This window comes from Canis aureus, chromosome 12 (genome assembly GCF_053574225.1).
Source record: "Canis aureus isolate CA01 chromosome 12, VMU_Caureus_v.1.0, whole genome shotgun sequence".
NCBI classification, from domain to species: domain Eukaryota; kingdom Metazoa; phylum Chordata; class Mammalia; order Carnivora; family Canidae; genus Canis; species Canis aureus.
This window is the reverse complement of record NC_135622.1, coordinates 39,628,644-39,647,925: the sequence shown is the minus strand read 5'-3', so window position 1 is coordinate 39,647,925 and position 19,282 is coordinate 39,628,644. Positions and strand designations below refer to the sequence as shown.

Sequence of the window (19,282 nt, the reverse complement as noted above, 5' to 3'; positions counted from 1 at the left end):
AACAGAAAGGAATGAACTATTGATAAAAATAATTATGTTAAAAAAGATGGCAAAAAAGAAATATGCTGGGATCCCTGGGTGGCGCAGCGGTTTGGCGCCTGCCTTTGGCCCAGGGCGCGATCCTGGAGACCCGGGATCGAGTCCCACGTCGGGCTCTCGGTGCATGGAGCCTGCTTCTCCCTCTGCCTGTGTCTCTGCCTCTCTCTCTCTCTCTCTCTCTCTCTCTGTGACTATCATAAATAAATAAATAAATAAAATTAAAAAAAAAAAAAAAGAAATATGCTGAGAAGCCAGACAAAAAGAGTTCATACCATATAAGTCTACTAAAAAATAAAACTAACTTGTAGCCAACAGAGAGTAAGTCAATGGATGTGGGTGGAAAGAAGAGGCAGAGAGGTGCAGAGAGAGAATTACAAAAGGGCACAAGGAACGTTGAAGATGATGAGTATGTTCATTACCTTAATTGTGACAGTTTCACAGGTGTGTATCTATATTTCAAATCTATCCAAATGTACACTTTAAATAAATATATGCAGCCATATGTTAATCCTACTACAATAAAGCTCTTTTTTAAAAGGATCACCATTTGATCTAACCTAAGCTATGAATGGAGAAAAAGAGATTCACTTAAGTCAATCACAACAATATGGGATAGCAGTATGCTTAATCAAGAGGTAAGGAATACGGAATCTACACTGAGCATAGTGAAACCACTGCAGGCTTTGTTGGTTGGATTAGGGGTAGTCACTCTATCCATAAATCCAGCAAGAGAGCCTATCAAGTTGCTTCAGTATAGCACTATTCACACAACACAGTTCTAATCTTAGCCAGAAGAAATGTTAAGTTGTTCTATGGCTCAGCACATTACATTCAGTTTTGCTGATCTTAATATTCTAGCCTAACCAGGGGCTCAAATTTTTTTCCAGTTATGGCCCCAGTCTTCCAGTGCCCAACACCCCAAGACTGACTATTTCAGATTCCTAATAGCTGCTCCTGATCATAACATTACTGGCTCCCTCTTGTCAAATTCATAAGTATGCTATCTTGTCCAGCCACGTGGGCCTTAAAAACCACTTGATCCATCAAGATCTGCCCTGGTCTGTCTCAAACCTGCAGAACAGTATGTCAAGTTTTCAATAACTGCTCTGCTCTCAGCGGTCACTTATATCCTATCCCTTCCCGTCCCAACCCTTGTCGTTTAAGTTGGTCCTTCCATCTTAGATCTGCTTCTCAGACTTAACTCCTATTTGCCATTCTTGAATTTAAAGGCTCTGATACCCAGTCCACACTCTGATCTCTCAGTCTTTGTCTCAATCAGTCCAATCCTGTGCCTACCTAAGCACAGTTCTTAAAAGCCATAAAGTCATCTTAGAAACACTGGATTATTGAAGTATAGGTAGAATAGAAATACTAAGAGTAGAGAGGTAAAGGCACAAAGGAAGAGCATAAAGGTTGAAGGAAGGGATCCCTGGGTGGCGCAGCGGTTGAGCGCCTGCCTTTGGCCCAGGGCGCAATCCTGGAGACCCGTGATCGAATCCCACGTCCCGCTCCCGGTGCATGGAGCCTGCTTCTCCCTCTGCCTATGTCTCTGCCTCTGTGTGTGTGTGTGTGTGTGTGTGTGTGTGTGTGTGTGTGTGTGACTATCATAAATAAATAAAAATTTACAAAAAAAATTAAAAAAAAAAAAAGGTTGAAGGAAGAACATGAGCAAATGTCCAAGTACATGATGTAGGTGAGAAAATATGAGACTGGCTTGAGTGAAATAAGTAGTGTTAAGCCACAGTCAGACTTGATAAAACAAGTAACTAAAAAACTGCTGTATATTCTGGAGCAAGGTAGTGACAATACAAAACTGTTATTAGTCTAGTACTGAAAAACATGAGATCAGAGATCAGAGGCAGGAGGTGTTAGGTGGTGCTGTGGCCTGAGGTAGTAAAAGTCATGGTCTAGAAAGGTCCCAGTGCCAGCAGGAAATGAGACATGAATGGTCTACAGTCTAAAAAAAACCTGACATATCTTAGTGACCAAGTAGGTACAGAGGGACAAGGAAGAGGAGAGGGTAGAGGGCAATTATGATAATGGTAATAACTTACATTTACTGAAAGCTTACTCTGTGTCCCTCATCCACATTATTCAAATTAGTAGCTCATTTAGTCCTCACACCAACCTTACAAAATAGGAATTATTGTTTTTCTTTTATAGATGAAGAAACGAAAGCAGAACGGTTAAGAAACTTCCTCAAGGTCACACAAATACTGACTACACCAGGACTTAAAGGTCGGCAGTAGAGTTCCAGAACCCATTCTTAACCTCTATCTATTTTAAGGAACAAAGAAAGGTTTCCATGGGGTAGGAAAATCAACAACCTTATAACTAGAAGAATACCATATATCCTATAGGACTGTAGGGAAAGTGGGTGCTTTTGAAAACATTATTAGGGATTCCTGGGTGGCTCAGTGGTTTGGCGCCTGCCTTCAGCCCAGGGCATGATCCTGGAGTCCCGGGATTGAGTCCCACATCAGGCTCCCTGCATGGAGCCTGCTTCTCCCTCTGCCTGTGTTTTTGCCTCTCTTTCTGTGTCTCTCATGAATAAATAAGTAAAATCTTAAAAAAAAGAAAGTATTTAAAATTTAAAAAAAAGAAAACATCAAAAAAAAAAAGAAAACATGATTAACTAAGGTAAATATGTTTTATAATAGAACTCAGATTTCATGGTTTCAGTCCTTTCTGAAGTTGAGGACTTAAAAGCCTGCTTGAAACAAAGGCAGAATAGTTGCAAAAAAGGGAGAGAGAGTTTTAATCTTAATAGAGAATATATTGCAGAGTATATTTTTAAAAATCATTAAGTGTACCATCCCTCTTAGCCCACATAATGAGAAACTCTACTTCATGAAAGGACTATGATTATAGCCAAAGAAAAGAATTTCTAGGGACACCTTGGTGGTTTAGCGGTTGAGCGCCTACTTTTGACCCAGGGCATGATCCTGGAGTCCCGGGATCGAGTCCCACATCGGGCTCCCTGCATGAAGCCTGCTTCTCTCTCTGCGTCTCTTATGAATAAATAAGTAAAATCTCTTTAAAAAAAAAAATTTCTAGTACTTTCCTTTATCCTGGCCCAGATACATGGTAATGAAGAGAGTCATGGTAATAACCATCAAATCTCAGCACTAATCCTCTGCTCCTAGACCCTTTTCTTGCTAATAAGAATCTTTCTACATATTTGTGGAAACAATGTTTCATTAAGAGATCACTCATAATAAAGTGAGTGTTCACTATGGGAACATCTAAGGTTTTTTCTTCTTTGTGCATAATAGAAGAGCATTGAAAATGTGAGCTCTACAGATACTTGAATACACATCATAAAAGTGTATCCTAATCAGTCTTTCACAAGCTCTTATAACCTTAATGCAAAGTCATCCCTGAGAGTCTTTCCAGGTCACTCTGGTTCCCAATGTAACCTCAATGAAGGCAAATTCAAAATTATACTTTAATGCCTATCATTTTTCATTAGTCTAAAACCATGCCTTTAAAAACTGATCCTTCCTGTAACAAAATATTTTGCTTTTCCCTTTACTCTTACACAGCAGACCCTTTATATCACCAAGTCTAGCTCCTAACCTTCCGAATTTCTGTGCCCCATACAGAGCTGCAATCGAATGAGGATACAAGGCCACTGTCCATGGTCACTCACTAGTTAAATGACAGTTCCCACAGCAACCTTGCAGTGTGGGTATAATTTAAATAATTTAAATTCCTATGTCAGGAAGATTACCAATTACTACATGACATGGACTTTCACTTGTTCATTCTGAGACCTTCAAGGTTATAGGTGAATTGCATAAAGTGTGAATGCCAAGAGTCTACCACACATTCTCTGAGAGGCTTTTCATCAAAGAGGATATAGAGAACAATTTAAAACACACACACACACACACACACACACACACACACACACCCCACACACACTTGGATTCAACAAAATCAGATTCTCATAGTTCTAGTTCTACTTAATAGTGGCAAAAATGCAAAATAAAAAGATTGGACTAAATGAAATGAGAAGATGGGACCAGATGAAACAGTAAGAAAAGTCTTTAAGATCTATTTACAGTAAACTATGATCTAGAAAGCCAGAAACTAAACTTAAAAACACTTGTTAGTATCTGGAATCCACCTGAACAACAACTGGCTCAAGCAGCCTCCAAAAGCAGCAGCTTCACAATGACACTCTCCATTTAGTTTCACTGGACCTCATCTTTCATTCTCTTTATTTCCATAGGCATTCCTCAAAGGCCCTCAAGATTCCTGCTTCATTAAAAGAATATTAGATAATTATATCTTCAAAAATGTCCAGATTAGAAAGTCATTATTCAGACTATTTTATTTTTACAACATGTTTGGAATCTCACAAATATTAAGCAAACAATATTATAAACTAAGGAAAGTTATTAAAGTTATTCAAGTCTTGGGATCCCTGGGTGGCGCAGCGGTTTAGCGCCGGCCTTTGGCCCAGGGTGCGATCCTGGAGACCCGGGATCGAATCCCACATCGGGCTCCCGGTGCATGGAGCCTGCTTCTCCCTCTGCCTATGTCTCTGCCTCTCTCTCTCTCTGTGACTATCATAAAAAATAAAATAAAATAAAATAAAATAAAATAAAATAAAATAAAATAAAATAAAATAAAATCTTTAAAAAAAAATAAAATAAAATAAAGTTATTCAAGTCAAATAAGAATACACTAACCACAATGTTGCATATCCAGATTGTTTTACTGCTGGAATATACAGGACCTGAAATACTGCCATGAATAACCTACTGCTTAAAATAAACAAGGACTAGAAATAAACAAGTTGCAGGAACTTAAATTAACTATATTTATTTATATTCACTGTGTAGATACACTGTTTAGATACACTGGTAGAGCTCAACAGTATATTTCACTATATGTAAACTGGTCTTCTATATAAATGTTTCCTGGCTTTTAAGTTTTCAAAACTTAAAACTAAGTTTTTATATTAAAAATAATATATGTACACAGTATAAAAAAGTCAAACCATAAAGAAGGGTATACAATGAAAAGTGAAAGTATCCTTTACTCCATACTACTACTATTAGGTTCACTACTAACAAATCAAACTCTGGTTTAAATGTATGAGGCAGGCTTCAATAACCATAGTATCTGCTTTACTGTCTAAGTAAGCCCCCTTCCAATTATCTGATATTTTTATATTCAATAAGAGGTTTCTTAAGTGATGCATACTGAACATACAGTTCTATTCCAAGGGTTGCTACGTTAATCCTACATAGTGCAAGATAACAATTTTGGCATTAAGGTGTCTAGCAGTCATAGTAGGAAGGCTTTTGGAACCCTAGTTCATGAGATCATTTCAATATATCTCTGGGCAACATACTGTTTCCTACACCTCAAGACAGTAAGGTTGTCCTAAATTCAACCAAAGGACATTTTTAAATCAAATCAAATTCTTTTGAATTTAATTCAAAAATGCCTATATGCCATGCAGATTAGAATCATTAAGATTGATCATTAGTTGGTTTATGGGTCAATATTTATTCTCTAACAACATTATTCTATTTACTATATACATCAATATACAAACAAGCAATCTGTTTAAGCAGTTTTAAAAGTATGCTATCTAGGTTCTGAATTACTTGTTTCTTAAGGCTCCCCTTACATGATTTATGCCAAAGAAGGCAAAAAATCTAAGAAAAGCTGGTCCTAGAGAGCTAAATTTTATAAAAGTTAAAGAATGTTTTTTAGGAGCACCTCACTGGTTCACAATAGACCATGCAACTCTTGATCTCAGGATTGAGTTCAAGCCCCATGTTGGGGGTAGAGATTACTTAATATCTTAAAAGTTTAATAGAGTTGATTTGAATTAAAAGTAGGAATCTTAAATTTTCTAATTACTACATAAGCATGTTCTAACAAAGACCCTTTTGTGCCTATAGAACAATAAAATATTAGTTGTTGCTTTTCTACCTAAAAAAAAAACAAAACTCTAGAAAGGAAAATAATTACTTCTGGAAACTATATACTAAGATTAATTTGACTATAATTTAAAGTTTTCATATGTTAACAAAATGGATATTGTATTACATATGCATAAACATAATTACAAAGTCATTATATAACAGAAACACACAGACCAAAGCCAAAACTATTTACAAATACTCATTTTAAAACCTAAGGTAGGGGGATCCCTGGGTGGCGCAGCGGTTTGGCGCCTGCCTTTGGCCCAGGGCGCGATCCTGGATACCCGGGATCGAATCCCACATCGGGCTCCCAGTGCCTGGAGCCTGCTTCTCCCTCTGCCTATGTCTCTGCCTCTCTCTCTCTCTGTGTGACTATCATAAATAAATAAAAATTAAAAAAAAAAAAAAAAAAAAAAAAACCTAAGGTAGGGCAGCCTGGGTGGCTCAGCGGTTTAGCGCTGCCTTCATTCAGTCCAGGGCATGATCCTGGAGACTCGGGATCGAATCCCACCGTCGGGCTCCCTACATGGAGCTTGTTTCTTCCACTGCCTGTCTCTGCCTCTCTCTGTGTGTCTCTCATGAGCAAATAAATAAAAATCATTTTTTAAAAAAAAGGAGCTATTTCAAAAATAAATAAAACCCAAGGTAATTTGGAAATCTTTTACAAATCCATATACTTGTGACTTAGACTCAAACATTTGATTTCCCAGGCTACTGCCATTTTCAACCCAAAAACTAAATATAAAAAGGAAATAAATCTAGCTACATTTTTATGAATAACTAAACTTGACTTTATAGATTGTTTTAGCACAGTTCCTACATTTGAAACAAGTTTTAACTAGGAAGGTAGCATGCAATAGTCAAATACCAGCAAAGTGATAAGAATGACATAAAACCTATGTCACAAGTCACTATAAAGATGTGATTATTAATCCATTGTTTCTTTTTTTTATCCATTGTTCTCACCCAATCAAGGATTACACAAACTTCCCTCCCTTATCCCTGAATCAAGGAGAGAGCTCCTGCTGCCTATTTCATCCACGACTCTTCCCCTTGTACATGCCACTCCAGCTACCCCCCCATCCTCCTCACTTTTCCTCAAATACACTAAGCATATCCTGCTGCAGAGCCTTTGTACTTGCAGTTCCTCAACTTGAAAACCTCCTCCCTCAATAGTCGCATAATCTCTCTCTTGAATTATTTAGGCTCAAATGTTACCTTATCAGGGAGATCTTTTCTTACTATCCTACATAAACTAGCACCTCCCTACCCATACTGTCAGTCTCAATCTTCTTATCAGCTTTATTATTCTTAGCACCCATTAGCACCTGATACAATATACAGGCATGCCTTGTTTTATTGTCCTTTTCTGTATTGTGCTTCACAGATACTGCTTTAAAAAAAAAAAAAATTGTGAAGGCTTGTGGTAACCTCAAATCAGAAAAGTCCACTGGTGCCAATTTTCCAACATTTGCTCACTTCATGTCTCTGTGTCACATTTTAGTAATTCCTGCAATATTCCAAACATTTTGTATTATTATATTTGTTAAGGCCATCTGTGATCAGTGATTATAACTTACTGGTTAACATTTTTTAGCAATAAGTATTTTCTAATTAAGGTATATACACTGTTTTCATACAATAATGCTATTGTACACTTAATAGAATACATTACAGTGTAAACATAACTTTATCCACCAGGAAACAAATTCATTTGGCTTTTTTTATTGTAATACTCGTTTAATTGCAGTCGTCTGGAACCAAACCCACAATATCTTTGATGTATGCCTGTAATTATTTGTTTACTGTTTGTTTTCCCAAGTACTAAAATGTAAGCACCAAAAAAGTAGCAATTTTAGTTTATTCCAACTGCAGCATTAGGGAGCAGTCCAAGATGGCAGCAAAGGATGATCCTGAACTCACCTCCCATGGACACACCAAATCTACTGCTACATAAGGTATGGTTCCCTCTGCAAAAGACCTGAAAACTAGCTGAATACCTCCTTTGCATGATAAAAGTGTCACATCAAGATGGGAAGAGAAGGCAGAATGCAGCCTTGTCAGAACCCCATCCCTGGCACTGGGACCCACAATCAGGAGGAATCTCACAAACCCAGAGTTTCTTCCTGAGGAAGGAAGGTTTCACAACCCACATCAGGTACACCAATTCCTGGGAAGTGTAACAGAGAGATGAATCCCCAAAACAACCAGGAAATCCAAAGGCTATAGGAAACTGAAATACTTCTCCTAAAGGGCTCACATGCAGACTCATGTCACCCTGGAAACCAGCACAAAAGCAGTGATTTGAAAAGTGCCTAGACTAAATGTGAAGGAGATTCACTGACTAATCTTAAAATATTAGAGACAGGGACCTGTTGCAATTCTCTCCAGGGACAGAGGCACCCATGGGGCAACCTAGCCCTGTGCTCTCCTGCGGCCCTGTAAAAGCTGTGTCTGCACCAACCACACGCTCTCCTGTGGCCCTGCTAAAGCTGGCAGGCACATGCAAGTCTACACAGAGGACACTCCTTGATCAGCCGCTCTGGTGGCCAGGGGAGCTTGTATTCCTGGGTCCAATAGGGCTGCAACAATTGAAGAGACAGTTCTTGGCAAGCTATCACCTCCAGGGCATCACAGAGACAGCACTTTGAAACACATCCCTAGTCCTTCTGTGAAACAAGCCTATTTACTTGTCCCAGAACTTCAGCCTGAGGGGCAGACTTCACATTTGCCATACATCTAGAGGCTGTGAAGATGCTTTCAAGGAAAGGAGGCCAGGGGATACCATTTTTATGCTCTCCCTAAGCCTTACGTGTAGTTAGTAGTAGTAGTTAGTCACTTAGTAGTAATCTAACTACATTTCACCAGTACCTCCCAGAGAGGAGCTTATACACTCCTCTGAAGCCCTGATTTTTGCCAATGTCACCCCAGAGGACACCTTTAGATTACCTGGTCTGGAGGCCAACAGGGTTTTTACAACTATAGTCCCACAGGACTATCTATGTTGGCATATTTTAAAACCTGCTGCCTGAGGGTCTGGCTTCTAATTAGCGCATAAGTAGGGGGTGCCTAAGATCCACTTCCTTCAGAATACTGACAGGTCTTGACACACCCTCAACAACTAGGACTTATCAAGAATAAATCAGGCTGCTTAAACAATCACAAAGGTTTCTGAGACAATGAAGAGCTAGGGCCAGGTTGAAAGATAAGGTCCATCTCCTATACAAGGCTACTCTTTGAAGACTCATACATAGAAACAAACACAGGGAAGTCAAGCAAACTGAGGAAATAGGAATATGTCCCAACCTCTCAAAAGAACCTTACTGAAACAAAAAGCAACACTAAAAAAGAACACCCGGCATTTAGCTGGGTACATACATATTTGCTGAATGACTAAATAAATAATAGCTTAAGTTATTATACTAAAACTTTCTAAAGATTAACTCATTTAATCATCAAAAAACTATATGAGGTACTATAAATATTCCAATTTTACCAACAAGACAAAAGCATAAGGGATTAAGGAACTTGTCTATCACATACCTTAGAAGTGGTACAGTAGCCTCCTTTATCTATTAAATGAGATCAAGTTAGATCATACAAATGGAGCATTTAACAAAATGTTTGGCACATTAAATATCTAGCATTTGTGGAATACTTAATTATGTGCCAGACATTAATGTAGGCTCTTTATGTGTATTTACTTATTTAATTCTCATATTGTTTAATAAGTAGATGCTATTATTATTTTCACTATTTTTTCTTTATTGGGGCACCAAATCTAACTCAACCGAAGTTACATAAAAGACACTGCTGTGAAACAAATGGGACAAACTCCAACCTTTACTTTTCTCAAACAGTTAACATGTGCTTTAAAAAATGTGTTTTGATGAGCAGCTGCCTTTGGCTCAGGTCATGATCCTGGGATCCAGGATCAAGTCCTGCATCGGACTCCTGCATCGGGCTCCCGCATCGGGCTCCCCTCAGGGAGCCTGCTTCTCTCTCCACCTGTCTCTGCCTCTCTCTCTGTGTCTCTCTCATGAATAAATAAATAAAATCTTAAAAAAAAAAAAATGTGTCTTGAAAGTTAGCACTGGAAACCAAATCAAAATGAACTGAATTCATATCACATACAGACCACACCATTAACTATACTTTAACTTGTAGTTCTAAAAAGCCTTTGAATCTAAAAGATTCAAAGACAAAACATTTTCTTCATTAAAACAAAACAAAACAAAACAAAACAAAACAAAAAAAAACACTACCCCTTCCCCAAATATCTGGTTGCTACTCCATATTGCATGGTATTATGATTAACACATCTTTTTCATTATAAGGAAAAAGTCAGCTGAATTAAAGTAGATCATTTTACTATTTAAAACAGAACTTACTCAGTTACATCAATCTAAAATCACCAACTTTATGCACTGCAAATCACCTTCCACTTTAAAAGTCAGTTTTACTACCAAAATCAAATTTTAAAATTACTGTACCTGAGAAATTCCTTTATCCTTAAATTAAAGTGAAAGCTAAAGGAATCATGAAAATAATATATAATTTCTTCAGCTCAACATAGCATTTGTTTTTTAATTTTTTAGTTCCATCTATAGATACTATATTAATACTTAACATATGAAACATTCTGGGTAAAGACCCTTAAAACTTACGGTGCAATAATGGCTCTAGCGGGTCTTTTTGTAGACTGAACTTGTGAGAGCCAACCTTCTAGCTGTGCATTCAGCTGTGGTCCTATAAAAAGAGAAAGAGGGAAGTTGGAGTTAGCAGAGAAATGTACTATCTATAACCATCCATGACACAAAGTCCTTATTGAACCTATTTGGGACTAAAATAACTTAATGTACAGTGGGATCATTAGTTTGGACATTAACATTGGAAACTTAACCAACTACTAAGCAAGCCATAGATAAGGCCACATACTGATTAAACAAAATCTGCTTTTATACATTTACTTATTTACAACCATCTTCATTCCAGAACAATACAATCTACGATTTGAGGCACAAGAAACAAAAGACTGTTGGCATTTGAAAATACTTGAGTGATTGATTTCAGAGCACCAAAACTTGCCTTAATCACTAATATCACATCCATGGAGTGATCATTCCCATACCCAAAACCTTTCCATCTATCTACTCCAGCCTCTATTCTGGTAATCGCATTGATGACCAGTGACTGCATCATGTCAAAAATCTCAATTTCAAGCATCCCACTCTCCTCACTTCCTATCTTTCCAGTTCACTTCTAAAAATCTGTTATTGCCAAAAGATTGGGAATTATTTTTCCCGCTATCCTTCGTCTCCCTTCTTCTCTACCTCTTACTCAGCCTGAAAGCTGATGATCCATCACTATAATCATTTCCTTACCTATGCCCTCACTCTTCCTCATCACAATCAAATCAGTTAAAACCAACTTTCCATTTAACACAGTACCTTCACCTGTAGAGCTGAATGAGATGACAAGAAAATACCACATGAACTTTGATATTACACCCATAAATTTCAGCAGACCCTTAGCAAAGCTCAGAAGTCTATCATACTAACCTAGTCAATTTGCTCTCCCAACCTTAAGATAATTTCTTCTTATAGCTTCTCAATTTACCTTAAAGCCTCATCCTCCTCTCACTCCTAGCAGATGATCTTGCTTTTTCATTTTGTCAAGGAAAATCAGAAGATGGCCAACCATCCTTGTTTTTCCAGGACTTTCCCAGTTTAGCACTGAAAGTCTTGCATCTTGGGAAACCTCTTAGTCCTAGGCAAACCTGGACATTAGTCACCCTAAATTCAGAACAGAACTACTTCCTCTTCCTACCACTTATTCTGTTTACTCTCCTGTGTCAACACACTGGCCTTACTCCTATCAAAAGCCAAGCAAATTATTTCTGCACTGGGTCCCATTGTTTTTCTTCTCAAGGACTCTTCCGGTAACACTCCCAGTCACCTGCACTAACTTGTCCCTTTTTACTAGATCATTACCATTAGCATGCAATTACAAAAGTAGATTGAGTCCCCCCCCCCCCCCCCAACTAACACCGATTTTTCTGGCCTCTTTTTTCTTTCTCTTTTTTTAAGCATTTAATCATAAAATATTTAAACATTACAAAAGATTCTAGGTAATAACAAACACCAATGTACCTACCCACCCCTAATAAATTTTAACATTCTTCTTTACTTAAGATCTTTGTTTATTAAGAAATAAAGTATTACAGACACACTTGAAAACCTTGCTGATCCCATTATACATTTACCTCCTAAAAGGTAACCACTTTCTGATCTTGGTGTTTTATCACTTCATTATATACTTTTACTAATGAATATATCCATAAAAATATAGATTGTTCTGCATGTTTTTATTTTTTTAAAGATTTATTTACTTATTTATTTATGATAGACAGAGAGAGAGAGAGAGAGGCAGAGACACAGGAGGAGGGAGAAGCAGGCTCCATGCTGGGAGCCTGATGTGGGACTCAATCCGAGGACTCCAGGATCGTGCCCTGGGCCAAAGGCAGGCACTAAACCACTGAGCCACCCAGGGATCCCCAATGTTTTAAAAATATTATATAAATATACTGTGCATGTTCTATAATTTAATACTCAATATTATTTATAACAGGTACTCATGTTGATTTTGTAGCTCTAATTCAGTCACTTTCAATGCTGTATTATACCTTAAGAATATACCAAAATTTATCTATTCACTCTCTTCATAAACATTTGCTATTTCCACTGTTAATATGCAATGTTACAAGTCTCTTACACGAGTTTTCTGGGAGACACCCAGCTGGCTCTGTCAGTTGAGCAACTAACTTGATTTCCACTGTCATGATCTCAAGTTTGTGGGATGAGCTCTGCATTGGGGTCCACACTCAGTGGGAAGTCTACTCAGGATTCTCTCTCACCCTCTCCCTCTGTCCCTCCCCACCACACCTGCTTGCTTAGTCTCTCAAATGAATAAATCTCTTTTTTTAAGAGTTTCTCTGGGATTTAACTAGAAATAAAAGTACTGGATCATATAGAGTATGCACATCTTTAACTCTACCAGAACACTGCAAATTGCCCAGTGAAGTAGCCAAATCAATTTACTCATCAGTGTAAGGGCATAAAAAAATGAGAAGTTTAATTCTCATTGTAAGGGAAGAATGGGATGCCTGCCTGGCTCAGTTGGTGGAACACCTGACTCTTCATCTTGGGGTTGTAAGTTCGAGCCCCACATGGAGCCTATTTTAAGTAATTAAGGTAGGTAGGTAGGTAGGTAGGTAGATAGATAAAAAAGATACCCCCATATTTTTCTTAGAGCACTTTCTCTAGAAGAGTTGTAATTATAAATTCTATCTCTATCCTTCTGAAATATATGTAAATCTTTTTAAAAGCTAAATAAGCTTCTAGGGGCTCCTGCTGGCTCAGTCAGTAGATCATGCAACTCTTGATCTCAATATCCTGAGTTCAAGCCCAACATTGGGTGTAGAGCTTACTTTAAATAATACATAAATAAGAAAGCAAGCAGGCTACTAACAGCCACCCAGGGCTAGCTCAAGGACCTAGTAATCACCTCTTTGAAATGTGATTTGCACCAGGGGAGAGAATACCCTCTTTTTGTCAATTTCTGTGGGAAGACAGGAACCTAACTAGCTGGCCACCTAACTCCAAGCTGCAAAATTACCTCCTATCATAAGATTACAAATACACATTTAGCCAGTTAACAAATACATATTGTCATCCCAATTACCAAGTGACTTAAAACGATGCATGGGTGCTATATCTTGCTATTAAGTCCCCCGACCTGAGCACTAAGTAGTGCTCTCAATTTATCTTAAAAACATGTATGTAATGGTTGTATGTGCTTGGACATATAAAAGGGTAAGCTCTCTTTAGGTCTTTGCAATCTCTTAGCAGATTGCCTGTGATGTGCTTCACATTCTGGCTCAATGCTTATTCAAGAAAAAAAATCATTTTCTTTCTCTTCTGCCTTTGAAGAAAGGTCTTCTTGAAATGGAGGTTTTAGTTCATATTTCTCCAACATCAGCAATGGTTAAAAATTCCCACTTCTCTTCATTTTTACCAATATTTCATACTGTCAAAATTTTTTATTTTTTGGCAATATGATAAGTATGAAATAGTATCCCCTTACTTCTTCTAATTTGTTTTTCCCTGGTATCCATTGAGATTAAATATCTACTGGCTTGGATATCCCCCTGTACATAATAGGACTATATACATAAACAAGTCATATAATGAACAGTCCATCTGTAAAAAGTCAAAGTACAAAAAAGTTCTGATTTCAGCAATGTCGTTTATTTTAAAAACTTAAATTTAAGACAATTCCAAAAAATATATATTACATAACCTCATTAATAACTCAAGGAAAAAGAGCTCAGATTTTCAATATAAATTCTTAGCTGCCTAATAAATTTCATATTAACTTAAAATAAGTATTGCTCTAAGTATTTCCACAGACAGAAGTTTATAAAATAGAAACTGGATAATGGATAAAAGCAAAGAACATATTATTTCCCAATTTAGCCACTCTACTGCCACCAAATTTACTGATTTTAAGCACTAAATCAAGCTCTTTTAGCAGTCCCTCTATTAAAAGGACCAATTTCCTCAGGAGAATCCCAAGGTAAAAGCTAAACTCCAAGTTTCTTAATTATCTTTGAATATGACAACTAAGCATATCTATTTATTATGGTTGCTTAATTGTTGATCTATAAAGTATCAAGGAAAAAAAATAATTTGAGTTCTTTCAGAGAGGCTGATACTTGGCAATATGGTATCCTTAATACATGAAGATGATGAACAAAATATGTTTTGTGTTTCAAATACTACTGGATTTGAAGGCACACTGATGAGTAGAAAAATCAGAAATACTGTTAAATCCTAGCAAAACTAAGAGCTGTCTGATCTTGCCGAGAGGGATAAATGGGCATTTTCTTCTTTGGATAAGATACTAAAAGCAGGTACCCAAAAGATCAATGAACAGCTATTTCCTTAGGAAACAGACAATAAATCATACTGCAATGCAACTTAATAACACATACACACCCCTCATCAGCCTTGCTTTTCCTATGCAACTCATTAATAGAATCATTCTAAGATATGTAATGAAGTAGTCAAATTGGTTTTCTACACTTTTCTGTTTGGCCTGCTGTTCCTCTTCTTTGCAAACAAAAAATTTCCGTTCAATGGCCTGTTCACTCTGAAAAAAAATCATGTGTTCTCTAAGTTCTTTTCTAATAAATAAATTAGCACATCATGGGCTTTCCAATGACCAATAATGTTTTAATGTCATAAATAACATTTGCCTTCATTTATTAACTGAGTAAATATTTATGGAACACTATTTATGTGCCAAGAAATGGAACAGATGCTGTAGTTATAGCAGTAAAAAAAGACAGATGTGATACCTGCCTTCATGGAGCTTCTATCAGTGTCTTAAATACAAAGAGTAGCTGAAAGATAAAAACTTCAGACAATGGGACAATCTAAAACAGAAAAACTTTTGGTTAGAAGAGGAATCTTCTAGTATTGTTCAAAATATCCCACATATATAAGGAATGAACAGGGTGCTTGGCTGGCTCAGTCAGTTAAGCATATGCTTTCAGCTCAGGTCATGATCCCATGGCCGTGGGATGGAGCCCTGCATCAGGCTCCCTGCTTCACAGGGAGTCTGTCTCTCCCTCCTCCTCCTCTGCCTGCTGCTCCTCCTACTTGTGCTGTCTCTCTGTCAAATAAATAAAAATCTTAAAAAAAAAAAAAAAAAAAGGAATGGCCAACTGCCACAATTTTTTAAACCACATTCTTTTTAAATGGTATCTGCCTATTAACACAGTAAACTTAATTCCATGAGATTGGTTAAGGCCAAGTAACAAGAGAGAAAGCAGAAGCAAAAATTACAAATTCAAACAAAAGTATGCTGTCAGCACCTAGTATTTTGTTGGCAATCATTCTGTGAAACCTATTCAAATTTAAAAACTAAACTGTAGTCAAAAAATAATAATTTATGCTTGATTTTTTTTTATAACAGTGGCTGCTGGATCTCTGAATTTCACGGGCCAATAAAACTTCAAAAAAAATTAGGAGGAAACAACAGAGTTGCTACTTTTTCATTGTACCAAGAAGGGACACTTAAAACATATCAAGTATTTATTTATGATCACTATGACTTCATAAAATAATATCAAAAAGATGAGCACAATTTTAACATAATCTCAGTACTTTAAACTGAATAAATTAATCACATTTCATTGACTGCAAGATACTGCCAGTATTACTATGCACCATTATTTATTTTATGTACCACTAAGAAAGAAAAATAAAGGGGCACCTAGGTGGCTCAGTGGTTGAGCATCTGCCTTTGGTTCAGGCCATGATCCTGGGGCCCTGGGATCGAGTTCCAGATCAGGCTTCCTGCATGGAGCCTGCTTCTCACTCTGCCTGTGTCTCTGCCTCTCTCTGTGTGTCTCTCATGAATAAATAAAATTTAAAAAAAAATTCTTTTAAAAAGACAAAAAAAAAAAAAAGAAAAGAAACCCTCCCAATTTGAGGTGCCTAGGTGGCTCAGTCTGTTAGGCATTTGCCTTTGGCTCAAGTCATAATTCCAGGATCCTGGGAATAAGCCCTGTGTCAGGGCTCCCTACTCCACAGAGAGCCCGCTTCTCTCTCTCCCTCTGCCTGCTGATCATCCTGATCCTCCTGCTTGTGCTTGCTCCCTCTCTCTCTCTCTCAAATAAATAAATAAAATCTCTTTAAAAAAAAAAAAAAGCTCCCAATTAAACTAGGACATATGGTTTCTTATCACTTAGAATTTTTTTATTTTTTTATTTTTTGAAAAAGCTCTTTTAAACTTATTTAGAATTATGATAAATACTCAGGTTTATATTTTAAAAAGAAAAATAAATTCAAAATAGTCTTTTTTGAAAAAAAAGATTGTATTTATTTACTCATGAGAGACACAGAGATAAAAGACAGAGACTTCGATCCCAGGACCCTGGGATCACCACCTGAGCCAAAGGCAGACGCTCAACCACTGAGCCACTCAACTGCCCCAAATTCAAAGAAGTCTTAAAAATGTCTTCAAACTCACAATCTGATTAGCTAAGTTGCTTTTTAACTCACAGTCATTAGTACTCCTTGTTTTTCCATAAAATCATCCTCTGTACCATTTGGATAATTAGTGATGCAATATTTTTTTTTTTTTAAGTGTTCTATTGCTTCTGGGATTCTCATCCAAAGAAGTGACTGTACAAATTCTCATGCCATACATTTCTTGATCTTACAAAAGGTGCCACCAGAAGATGTAAATAACTATAGGTTTCGGAAGACAACTCAGGAATCATGAACTATTCATAAATGATCCTTAAATAGTACATTAACTAAAAGATCAGTGGGTTGCGGTTGTCAAGTCATACAAGCAGGATTAATTCTTGAGTTCACATATATGTAGACAGTAGCAACTATTTCACAACCAACAATGATGGTTAGGTACCACCAATTATAAAATAAGTCAATTCTAGAAATGTTAAAATGTGGAAAAATATACATCTTAAAATTGATAAAATACAGTAGGTACTATGAAAACTACACTCATAAAAAAAAAAAAAAAGAAAACTACACTCACTACAAGTTTCTCGTATTTATTTTAATGCAGAAGAGCAAAAAAGTTCACTGAAAACCAGCATTTGAGACCAGTACTTCTCACTACAATGGAAAATGTTTCTGAGAAGCCTTACCAACTATAATAATCTCATTTAATTTTAAAAGCAACATTTCAACAGTTCTTCCCAAATCCTCTCTCTCATTATTGATACTGTAACTGTGACACACACCTAAAATGTATTGCTATGTTATTTATAAAACTTAGTATCTTATTTTTAGATACACCTCAAGGGATGTATATTATCTGTATACTTTTATTTAATAGTATCTATGACAGGACTCCTCACACAAAAAATAGTATGCTCTTGGAACACAAGAATTATCACAATGAATCTAGCCCCAACCTATCCAGAATATTATTGTATCAACCCGCAAAAAAATCCTTTGCTGTGAAGAACACTGATTGTTTTACTTGACAAAAACCTCAAAGGTTAGACCAAATCCAAATATCCTGGATTCCTTATTACCCACTAATTTATTTAAACATTTTAAGAATTTATTTACATTTTTTAGTTAAACTTTATAGTTCAGAATACAGTTGCATAGGGGCAATTAATCATCCAAAAAAACAACCATGGGGATCCCTGGGTGGCTCGGCAGTTTAGCGCCTGCCTTTGGCCTGGAGTCCCAGGATCGAGTCCCGCATCGGGCTCCTGGCATGGAGCCTGCTTCTCCCTCTGCCTGTGTCTCTGCCTCTCTCTCTCTCTCTCTCTCTCTCTTTCTCTCTCTGTGTCTATAATGAATAAACAAATAAATCTTTTAAAAACAACAACAACAACCATTAGTGTATACAAACCAATTCTTGTATTTGGCCAACTGGAAATCACTTACCACTCTTCTACCTACTCATATACAGTTTCTCAAAATTTTCAGAGTTAATACCAATTCCATTGGCATTTCATACCTAAAAGGGCTGCAACTTTTGGAGGATCACAGTCTATTTCTCTGCCCAATCATTTACAAAACTATAGTCTGAAAACAGGTTTAGCAATGATCTGCTTAATAGTCTATTAATTTGGATTCACTATTCCTACTCCTATTCTCTGTTTATAAACAAATTCCCTATCCCTACCAAATGATGTGATTAAATCCCTTGATAGTGACTGGCTGTAATATCTTATGCAAACTCTTTTTTGATATAAAAATACTGATTTGCGTTTGTTATTTTTTATTACAAAAAGTATGTTCAGTATAGAAAATCAGGGGAACACATATTAAGGGGGGAATCAATAATCCCAAATTATAAAACTCACTGAAAAGTAATATTTTCCAAATTTCCTTATAAATCTTTAAAATGATCTACAATTCTTTAATTTGCTTTTATTTACATAATAATATTATAGCATAAGCATTTCCCTATATTATGAACTCTTAATTAAAGACATTTTATGGTTAAGTAGCATTTGGTTGTGCGAATGGGTCACTTCTTTAAATATTACTCCAAAATAAGATGTTAGTTTGTTTCCAATTTTTGTACAATTATAAACAATTCTATAGTAAGTATCTCTGTTTCATATTTAAATTTTATTTTTGAGATTCTCAAGGAAGGAATTACTATGTAAATCAGTATGAGCTGTTTTAAGATTTCAATACATATATTCAAAATGTTATTCAAAATTG

The 19,282-nt window shown here is 36.6% G+C and overlaps 1 protein-coding gene across 1 annotated transcript in view; it reads right to left on the bottom strand.

The window, feature by feature from the left end:
- MEMO1 (mediator of cell motility 1) overlaps positions 1 to 19,282 on the bottom strand; it is a 121,504-nt gene that overhangs the window by 50,606 nt on the left and 51,616 nt on the right. Inside the window, exon 3 of the mRNA XM_077843685.1 lies at positions 10,658 to 10,739. Coding sequence (XP_077699811.1) covers positions 10,658 to 10,739 — 82 coding nt within the window. The remainder of the gene's footprint in view (positions 1 to 10,657; positions 10,740 to 19,282) is intronic.